The 11,152-nt window shown below is 46.2% G+C and overlaps 1 protein-coding gene across 1 annotated transcript; it reads left to right on the forward strand.

Moving 5' to 3' along the window:
• The first annotated feature begins 1,710 nt into the window (after positions 1 to 1,710).
• Positions 1,711 to 6,580, forward strand: LOC123187479 (transcription factor RF2b). The gene is made up of 4 exons (XM_044599352.1): positions 1,711 to 2,305; positions 3,832 to 3,964; positions 5,609 to 5,693; positions 5,900 to 6,580. The coding sequence occupies exons 1-4, from the start codon at positions 1,806 to 1,808 to the stop codon at positions 6,286 to 6,288; spliced, it is 1,107 nt and encodes a 368-aa protein (XP_044455287.1). The 5' UTR covers positions 1,711 to 1,805; the 3' UTR covers positions 6,289 to 6,580.
• The last annotated feature ends 4,572 nt before the right edge of the window (positions 6,581 to 11,152 follow it).

An 11,152-nucleotide genomic window follows, 5' to 3' on the forward strand; every position in this document is an offset into this window, starting at 1 on the left:
CTTTTGAGACAGTTGCCGACCACAGCTTTCGAGCAAAAACGGCACAATCGATCGAATAAAGATGAATCCCTCTTCTGGCTTAGACGGAATAATAGGGAGGGGCATACATAAAGAGGCATAAAAAAGAACGGTGATAAACGCCGACTTTGTTGTCTGGACCTCGGCCCTACCTTCTCATTGCTCATTTGTTATGTTTATTGTGGCTGAATCTCTTTCATTCGGATTATATGGTTCGATCATCATTATGCATAAAAATGGGGGGGGGGGAGGGATTCGAGCCTCTCTTTTTTCCTCTTTCTTTCAGTCTGGGCATAGCTACTAACATATTACAATCTTTTTTCTATATTAACAGAAATTAAAAAGGAGGTCCTACTTCGAATTCGACCCCTCATACATATCCGAGGTTTCTTAGGATGCTCTTGGACGCCAAGTCATCTGTATTTTTGCATTATATGCATTGATTTCGAGTTGTGTCTTTGGTCAAATGGGCCCTAGCGACACACACGGAGCCTCCCCTCCACGTCCCAGGATGCCAAAGTCCCTGCTCCATGTCGGATCCATGCGGGCTTTGCTTGGCGAAGGCCATGTGACAACTCAGAGGGAATGGAAACACAGGGGAGGGAGGCCTAGCACACGGGCTAGGATGGGTCGCCTCCTGAATCGCCCTGGGAGGTTAACGCTGGGGCTCGGGAAAAAGGTCTTCACTTCTCTTATGTTGCAATTTTGATGTTGAATTTGACCACCTCGACTAGGTTGCAAACATAATTTTCATTAGCTAGTTAATATTATTTCCGTAGGTCCACTAATCCCATCGCCTAATAACAAATTGTTATCAGAGCAATCTTTGAATTCTAATCTCTTCTCATTCTTTTAACCAAACTCGGTCTCTGGGACGAGTGTATGTGTGTATGTATAAGCATCCGCGTCACTATGTTAAAAAAACCAAACTCGGTCTCCAAATCAGACGTGACATAGTGTCATTGTTCAAGAATTCACCCGATTAATCAGTTAACGGGCCAGTTAATCTTTTTTTAGACAATAATAGGCCAGTTACTCGCTACTCATAGAGTGGCCGAATCGAATAACACATATTCGTTGCTTTAACTCACCAGGCCGATAATTGGCCAGTTACACCGATTAATCTGTTGTCAGGCCAATTAATCCCTGGTGGTCCATGAATGGATGGGCAAACAAAGCCCAAATTTTTGGCCCGTAACCACTTCCAGCCCCACCCCGCTCCTTAATAGCTAGGATTAATAATTTTATCTCCTCTCTATGCTTTATATATGTGTATAACAACATGTTTGGGTATATAACATAGCTGGGAGCATGAGAGTATGGTATAATACATAAAAAAAACTACTCCATCTGTTCCAAATTACTTGTCGCAGGTATGGATGTATCTAGATGTATTTTAGTTCTAGATACATCCATTTCTGCGACGAGTAATTTGAAATAGAGGGAGTAGATATATATTGGCAAGTTCCTATTTAAACTACCGATTAACGATCGATCGATTAATTCAGTTAACATGCTGATTCACCGATTAATCGCTACTCCTAAAATGACCGAGCAGCTACCGGTCAACGATCTTGAACATTGCATAGTGCATCGGATAATTTGGTTTGTCACTCGTTTGACTTTGTGCCACCCTTGGCATCGTGCCTTTGCACCCACTACGAGTGTGAGCGTGTGACGACTTTTCATAGCGGTGCACCGAGTGTAGGCCACGCTTCCGCCGACCCACACGCGGGGCAGAGTGTCCGGAGACAGGAACACGCGCGCCTGCGCTGCCAGCCACGGCAATGGCGATGCCGCCGAAGCCCGGCGAGCCGCCCAAGCCCTCGCCGGGGCGCAGCCCCAGCCTCAACCCCAGCCCCTGCCCGCTCCCGCCCATTCCCGGCAGCCCGCAGCCTGGCCAGCCCCCCGCGGCGGCGGCGCCGCCGCGGTCCCACCACCGCCGCGCCAGATCTGAGGTGCCCTTCCGCTTCCCGGACGCCGACGGCGGGGGCTTCGACGAGATCGGCTCCGAGGACGATCTCTTCTCCACGTTCATGGACATGGACAAGATCGCCGGCTCCGGCCGCGACCGCGCCGCGGAGACGTCCTCCTCGCCGCCGCGCCCCACCAAGCACCGCCACAGCGCGTCCTTCGACGGGTTCGCCATGGGCTGCGGCGGGCCCGGGAGGCAGGACGGCGGCGGCGGGGGCGGAGGGGTGTTCGCCGACGTGCTGGAGGCTAAGAAGGCCATGTCCTCCGAGCAGCTCTCTGAGCTCGCCTCCGTCGACCCCAAGCGTGCCAAGAGGTGACCCGTCGCATCCTGAGGCTCCCTTGGATTTTGAGTTGGTGGTTGGTCGGTAGGATGCTAGGGTTAGTAAACAATTGAGGGAGCGCCGGGAAGGACTAGCAAGAATTGTGGTCTAGGTAGGCGTGACTAGGAGTGATTCTGCAAGCAAAGATATGTGCCAGAAAAAGGGCACGTCCTAGTAGATTATTACGCAATCAAATCACGGCATATCTTTGGTGTTAGTGGTCTTGAATCCGGATAGTGACAGGCAGATCCTAGGATAGGACTTGCTGGCCAGCTTAATTTGGTATCACAAGGCTTCCTTCTGACGTTTCTTGCTTACGCGGGTTTCCTTTTGGAATACAAGCACCCATAGAAGTGGTTCAAATGCTAATTTTATTGTTCTCTAAGTTGCTGTCATTGTTCGAAAAGCGGCTCGTGGCATTTAGTTCTTAAATAAGCGAAGGGCATGGGACGAAAGGGGCGGGAGATGGCAACGAATGCCGCATGCCGCCTTCTTATGGTATTTTCTCTCCATTGGCTATGGCTTCTTTGTTATCATTTTCTATGGGTCGCCAACCTATTCAATGAAGCTTGTGTGGCATATCTTTGAATTTATAGTTCTTCTGTTTCAGATTAACCATTTCCTATTTTCGCTTACAAGTTATACATTAGTTAGTTTTCTCTCTCAATTTTTTTACCGTGATCTATCTATGCAATACCTGGTTACATTGTTTCCATGTCTCCTTGTAAACATTCTATTTTTAAAACAAGTTTCTGTTATATAGGGTGATATTTGATGTAATGGTGTTATATAATTATTTAATGTGTTTTATTTCGTATGTTATTATCTTAGCCCAAAATAGTTATTTAATAAGCTCTTAAATACGCATGTGGAGTGAAAGAGTTGGGAGATGGCGATTTGTTGCATGTTGCTTAGGTCTGCACTGTTTTACGGTGTCGCCCCATTTTCAAGGCCTTTTTTATTTCATCCGCTAATGACCTGCAAGATGTTCAATGAAGTTACTGTGGTTAACTTTTTAATTTGTTCTTTATTTTGGAATAACTAGGTGAAATCTAAATATATCCCTGTTTCGTGTACGTTAAACAGCATTGCATGTGATTGTTTTCAAGCAAATGTTCGTACTGCAATCAAGTTATATAAATACCTATATTTCTCGTGTAGGTTTCATTCACACAGCTTTCTAGTATCACGCAATCCTTATTGCAATAGATAATACTGGTTATGAACTACTCCCTCCGTCCCATAATATAAGAGCATTTTAGACACTACACTAGTGTCTAAAACGCTCTTATAGTCTTTTCTTTTGCTTAGCCAATCAAATTTGTCCCAGCTGTGAAAAGCGGATGTATCAGAACTTCACATAGGATACGGTTCCATATCAAAGAGAATTTGTTTTTCTTTTAAAGCTATACTGTATTTACAATCAGTCTGCTCATGTGAACGTTTTTAGCCAGCATACTGCGTTATCTGGCTGCATTGAATGATGGCCAATTTTATTCCTGTGCTTTCTTTGTTTCAGAATTCTAGCGAACAGACAGTCTGCAGCTCGGTCAAAGGAAAGAAAGGCTAGATATATAACAGAATTAGAGCGGAAGGTTCATACTCTTCAGACCGAGGCTACTACTCTTTCGGCACAACTGACGCTATTTCAGGTAAACTTTCATCCATCTGTTTGCCTCATGGATTGCAGTATTACCATTACTATGATCGTTAATGCGTTCTCAGCAGGGCCATCTACAGAAATTTGGGCCTCAGTGCGACATGCAATGGTTCCTATGTTTTTTTTTTGGTATAATTAAACTAATGCAACTAAGTGTACTCTCATTTAATTATATAACTTAATTATGCATTATTTTGTATAATATTTTAGAATTAGAAATTATTTTACAGGTAGTGTGCGGTGTGCCACATTAATCCTATAGTCAACTACATACCTAACTGAGTAGTACTACTGTACTAGTAGGGATTGCATTCAATAGAACCAGGAAGAGAAATATTATATAAAAAGAAAAAACCTAATCTAGTGCTTTTGTTATCTATTTTAATTACGGGCTTATGGCTTACCTTGGCGCAGTGGTAAAGCTGCTGCCTTGTGACCATGAGGTCACGGGTTCAAGTCCTGGAAACAGCCTCTTACAGAAATGTAGGGAAAGGCTGCGTACAATAGACCCAAAGTGGTCGGACCCTTCCCCGGACCCCACGCAAGCGGGAGCTACATGCACCGGGCTGCCCCCTTTGCTTATGGCTTACCTTGGAATGTATCCTGGGGTGACTGTATGGCTGCTGTAGTTGTGAATCTGGTGGGCGATGGCCGGGCACATGGTGGACTCGTGGTGGGCGACTGCAATCTATTGCCGTCTCACTGAAGCAGGCAAGGCGGTGCCTCACTATTCTCGCTCGTGAAGTTGTAGAGGAACGCACGCTCGACTAGTCGGCTGTAGCGAGTAGGCCCAGTAGTGCCCGCCTTATTTTCCTATTTGGTCTTTTACCAACAGACCCGAAGGAGGAGTGGGGCACCATACTGGGCCGACTGGGGGCCTGCTGGCTGGGTATCGTACATGTCAGTGCCTCACTATAACATGTGTCCGCATCTGACGCGTCCTGCTACAGTTTTCTCTCGTATCGGACAAGCTAGGCAAGAAAAAAAAGCCAGCCAGCCAGCACAGGATCTGGATGTTTTTTCATAGTCTTTTCCTCTGGTTCGGGCTATATGATTTTGGGGGCCTGTGCGATCGCACAGGTCGCACACCCTCGTCGTCGGGCCTGGTTCTCAGTGCACAAAAGAAAACACATTAATCGTTAACTCATGACACCATGCATAGTAATTCTGCCTTTTAAACCATACTGAGAAGCTAGGTGCATCCAATACATGGAAGTCGGTGTCAACCAAACTGCATATGCTCTAGACTTAGTGAATCACCAGTCGCCATGATATTTTATTTGAACTGATGCACATGCCATCGAAGCTATAGCACATATAAATTCTCTTGTTTTTTGTTGACTAATAAAGCATATGAAATGTTAGTGCCAAACCACCTGAAGTGATTTTTGTATGTGGTTATATTAACAATATGGAGGGCTGATGGGTGATACCCTGCACCATGAGGCAATAAGATGCTCTAACTCTGTTTACCAGAAATCCAGAACTGTTTAGTTCTGGTGTCCGTGATGTTTATGTTGTAGTATTAAGTTCTGACCAGGACTGGGTTTTACATTTTAGCATGTTCTTTTGTATAGAAAATGTTGTTTGCATAAATTTGCTGGATATCCTTTAAGGAATAATATCTTGGTGGCAGAGAGATACAACAGGCCTTTCCGCTGAAAATACAGAGCTCAAGATTAGGTTGCAGGCCATGGAACAGCAAGCTCAACTGCGTGATGGTGAGATTTTTATTACCTGAACTAGTATAATCATGTCAACTCTTGATTATCATTGTTTCGGACAATTTTGTACAGGAAGGTGCCTCATTGTTGCTCTGTAGATTGGCATAGAATAAATAACTTCGTACCCAAACAGATAACTTGTGTTGTCTAATAGAGATAATATTCAAAAAAAAAATCTTAACAGAAGTAACATATTTTTGCAGCTCTGAATAATACACTCAAGCAGGAACTGGAGAGGCTTAAGATCGCTACAGGTGAGATGACAAAGCCTGATGAAGCATATAATACGGGAATGCATCATGTTCCATACAACCCGTCTTTCTTCCAGCTTTCCGAGCAACACACACCTCAGCACCATTCAAGTGTTCATCAGCTGCCATCCCAATTCCAACCACCTCATCCCAATGTCCCAAGCCACCAGATGCTATCCCACCCAAACACGTTCCCAGATATGATGCAGCAAGACTCTCTTGGGCGGTTCCAGGGGCTGGACATTGGCAAAGGTTCAGTGGCTGTGAAGTTGGAGGCAGATGCTGCTGCGAAGTCAGAGGGTAGCTCCATATCTGCAGGTGAAAGTAATAGCACCTTCTAATTATGGACCTACCTGCAAACAAGCACTCCTGTCATTTAGATTTATATGTTCATAGTCTTACATCCTCAAACTGCTTTCGTCGCCCTGCTAGGCATATTTTTTTTATCCAATTCTTTCTATTTATCTGGTGTTGTTTGATTGTAGGGACCTAGGTAGTTTGTTTGGGTTCATTTCCCATGTGTTGTGTGTTGTTTCAAAGTTAGGGCGACTGGGTGATCGGCCTATCTTCCTTGTTTACCATGTAGACAATTAATCATGAGTTTTCCATTTGGAATTTACATTTTTCTGTTGATATGCTTTGCATCCTGGGAATCTACAAGTATCAAATTGTTGCAGAACTGTGGTTCAGACATCTGATCTTAGAAAGTGGTATACACACTTTTGACATAAAGACGACTTACACATGTCTACAACTATCTTTTATCGGCACAGGTATGGGTTGCTCATGGTTGAAGTCCTACGACGTTTATTCACAGAAAAAGAAGTCCTATCCTATGATGCTATGTGTACATAGAAACACTTGAAAAGGTGGCAGCCTTTCTGATCTGCTGCTGTCGCATGATCCCCACATGTAGCTGCACACACACACGCACACGCGCACCACGACCACCTCTCGCACGCGTCGTTGGATCTCCAGCTTCACCGCTCACTTCTTCTGCAGCACCACCGCGCTCGCCGTCATCGGCTTCTCATCCGCAGCCGTAATGCCCCAAGCGCTAGCTAGCAGCCTAGCAAGCACATCGCCGCTGGTGGCTAGCTGGCTAGCAAGCACACCGCGGTTGCTGGCTGGCTAGCTAGCAAGCACACAAGCACACAGTAGTAGCTTGCCCACGACTGTCGCAGCCACGCGCTTGCCCGCCGTCGTGCCTCGTACCAGCTTGCCCCACGCCGGCGCCACCGTGCCTTGCTGTAGCGCCCGCGCACTTGCCCGTCGCAGCAGATCGCCCCACGAGGAGGGGGAGGGGATCCATGGCTCGTCGTCCGATTGCGAGGTAGCCGATAGCGCAACCGGGCTGGCGAGCGGAGGATGCGAAGGAGGGGTGGACGCCGGCGCCACCGGGGTGGTGAGCGGAGGAGGCGAAGCGAGGGTGTGCCTTTGGCTGGATTGGGAGACCAGGAAGATAAGGTGCTTGAAGGGGAGGGAGAGATTTAGAGGTGATTATGTGTAAACACGTACAACCAGAGCCACTCATGTTTTTACAACACAGTACAAACGCAATCACTCATACATACACACATACATTCATCCATATGAACGCATACCCTATCTCTATAAGCACCTTCGAGAGACTGAGCTCGCATATCATCTTGAGATTTACGAAGTCACCGTAGGAGCCTCCTCATCGACAGGAATGTCTCCTCCCACTGAAAGCGTAACACCGAAAATCCTGAAATAAATCCAGAATAAAGCGAGCACTAGGACTTCAACCCTGGTGGGTTGGGGATACCACTGTCCCTCTAACCATCCAACCACATGTTGGTTCGTGCCGGAGCCACCCATGTGCATTGCAGAGCATCGCTTCGCTTCGGCCGTTTCTAGTGAGTCAGGCTCAGGGGTGCTTTAAGAACCGTGCCGTGCAGGTCCAATAGTGTTTGTGGGCAACCAAGCAGCTCGACACGGAAAAGATCCTGCATAAGCTGGGTCTGGTTGAACTTTTGTGGGCAACCAAACGCGCCTGTTGTGGTCTGTGTCTGTCTTGGCTGGTCTGTCCATCCTGCATGCGTATGGGCTCACCGTGTTCCACGACGACTTCTCCACCGCGTGCTTGCAATCTCCCTGCATGCTGCGGCTATAGTGCCTGTCTAAGTGGTTTTATATGGAACAATATTCCACATTCTTGCATTCATATGTGGTGCATTTACCTTTGAATATCATTCAAAGCTGTACACACCACATGATTTGGAGCGCATCTACCTAGTTACTAATGCCTTTGCTTCCTTGCACTTGTCAACAACTGTTCCTGGTTCTTTTTATGTGTTGTAAGTGTGTATGTTGGTATTGTTATACCTTATTGAATTGCTGATATTATTATATATGCTTGTCCTTTTGGGAGGATAAACATACTCGGTTAGATATGTGTATATAGGGCTTTAAACACCATGGCTAGGTTACATACTCAGTTTGTGTCATCTAGTTTATCTCACCACCTTAGAAGAAAGATATCTCAATCCATCTCCTCTGGCAACCTTCTCTTCAAATCAGACATGATATATTACACAAGATGTTTTTGTCACCTGCTTGACTTCATACTATCCTCGTCACCATTCCTTTTTTATTGTGACTACTTTTCTTAGCCTTGCACCGAGTGTTAGGATGCATTGTAGATCAGCAGAGTATTCCTCTTGAAGCCTACCCTGACCCACACGTGGTCAGAGTCTCGGAGACAAGAACACGCGCCTGCGCTGCCACCGCAATGCCGATGCCATCGAAGCCCTCGCCGGGGGCAGTCCCAACCCGAAGGGCAACCCCAACCCAGGCCCGCTCCCACCCATCCCCGGCCCCAGCAAGTCCAGCCCCTGCGGCGGTGCTACCGAGGTCTCACCATTGCCACACCAAATCTAAGGTGGACTTTCACTTCCCGGACGCCGACGGCGGGGGCCTCGATGTGATCGGCTCTGATGATGACCTCTTCTCCACGTTCATGGTCATGGAGAAGATCAGCCCGCGCCGCAGAGACACCCCCCTTAATACAGAAATACCATATGTTTGCAGCTCCAAATGATGCACTCAAACAGGAAGCCAAGAGGCTTAATATCGCTACAGGTGAGATGACAAACCCAAGCAATACGGGAATGCATCTTGTCCCATACAACCCGTGTTTCTTCCAGCTATCTGAGCAACTCACACGTCAGCACTATTCAAGTGTTCATCAGCTGCCATCTCAGTTCCAACCACTTCATCCCAATGTCCCTAGCTACCAGATGCTATCCACCCCAATGCGTTCCCAGATATGGTGCAGCAAGACATCCGCTTGTGCTGTTCCAAGTGCTGGACATTGGCAAAGGATCAACAGTTGTGAAGTTGGAGGCAGAGGCTGCCATGAAGTCAGAGGGTAGCTCCATATCTGCAGGTGAAAATAATAGTACCTTCTAATGGACCTACCAGCAAACAAGTATTTCCATTTTGATTTATTTGTTCATAGTCGTACTGCTTCCATCGCCCCTTCTAGGCATAACTTTTATCCAATTCTTTCTATCTATGTGGCATTGTTTGGTTGTAGAGACCTAGATAGTTTTGTTGTGTGTTGTTTCGAAGTTAGGTTGGACTGGGTGATTGACCCGTGTTCTTTCTGGTTACTTTGTACAGTATCGTGGTCGTGGGTTTTCCATCTGGAATTTTGTACATTTTTCTGTTGATATGCTTTGCATCCTGGGAGAAGTATCAGATTGTTGTAGAATTGTTGGCGCGTTTCACGGGTGCTACGTGGCCTTGGGCTAGCGAGCGGAGTCTGTGTTCTCTATCAGCAGCTGGGAAGCTGTAAGCTATAGGCCTGCGGTCGAGGCAATGGGGAAATTGAGCGCGGAGAGGGGGGAGAAGCACCGGACATTAAGGGAAGGAAGCCATTGTTGGGGCTCCCCATGCTAGCCAGGTGTTTTGGGCCAGTTGCGTCTGCTCCGCGTGTGACATGTGAGGGGGAAGAGTTGACGTGCGGCACCACATGACGGGGTCAGTTTCCACCCCACACTTCATACCTTACTCATGGTCTATGGATGGCCAGGTGCTACCAGCAGGATTCAACTCAGTTTCTTCTAGCATTACACTATTTTGTCAGCATGAAAATCAAATAGCGAAAGATGTTTTATATCTCAAGAAGAATAAAGATGCAACTTTAGGTGTAACCGTGTATGTGTGATCTCTCTCCCGCTCGAGCTTCAGGTCGACAAAGGTCATGGCAATGTTGTTTCAACATCTGAACTTCTTAGAAAATGGTCTACACACTTTTGATATAAAGATGGTTTACACACATCACATCCTTTTGGGAGCAAGTATTACTCTATTGGCAAAATAACTTATCCTGTTGAACTGGAGATTGATTTTCCTGTGACATAAGGCCAACTTATCTAACATAACATCCCAACACAAATAAGGAGCAAGCACAAAGAAAAGTGACAAAAAAATATCACAACGCAAATCAATGGTGAAATAAGTGTTGGAAATATGCCCTAGAGGCAATAATAAATTGGTTATTATTATATTTCCTTGTTCATGATAATCGTTTATTATCCATGCTATAATTGTATTGATAGGAAACTCAGATACATGTGTGGATACATAGACAACACCATGTCCCTAGTAAGCCTCTAGTTGACTAGCTCGTTGATCAATAGATGGTTACGGTTTTCTGACCATGGACATTGGATGTCGTTGATAACGGATCACATCATTAGGAGAATGATGTGATGGACAAGACCCAATCCTAAGCCTAGCACAAAGATCGTGTAGTTCGTATGCTAAAGCTTTTCTAATGTCAAGTATCATTTCCTTAGACCATGAGATTGTGCAACTCCCGGATACCGTAGGAATACTTTGGGTGTGCCAAACGTCACAACGTAACTGGGTGGCTATAAAGGTACACTACAGGTATCTCCGAAAGTGTCTGTTGGGTTGGCACGAATCGAGACTGGGATTTGTCACTCCGTGTGACGGAGAGGTATCTCTGGGCCCACTCGGTAGGACATCATCATAATGTGCACAATGTGATCAAGGAGTTGATCACGGATGATGTGTTACGGAACGAGTAAAGAGACTTGCCGGTAACGAGATTGAACAAGGTATCGGGATACCGACGATCGAATCTCGGGCAAGTACAATACCGCTAGACAAAGGGAATTGTATACCGGATTGATCGAATCCTCAACATCG

The sequence above is a fragment of the Triticum aestivum genome, chromosome 2A (assembly GCF_018294505.1).
Source record: "Triticum aestivum cultivar Chinese Spring chromosome 2A, IWGSC CS RefSeq v2.1, whole genome shotgun sequence".
Lineage (NCBI taxonomy): Eukaryota > Viridiplantae > Streptophyta > Magnoliopsida > Poales > Poaceae > Triticum > Triticum aestivum.

Bases quoted from the DNA above. Each gene is read 5' to 3' on its own strand.
- LOC123187479 (XM_044599352.1), top strand. From the start codon at position 1,806: ATGGCGATGCCGCCGAAGCCCGGCGAGCCGCCCAAGCCCTCGCCGGGG. The intron at 2,306-3,831 runs GTGACCCGTCGC...TCTTTGTTTCAG, and splicing joins GACCCCAAGCGTGCCAAGAG to AATTCTAGCGAACAGACAGT. The intron at 3,965-5,608 runs GTAAACTTTCAT...TCTTGGTGGCAG, and splicing joins CACAACTGACGCTATTTCAG to AGAGATACAACAGGCCTTTC.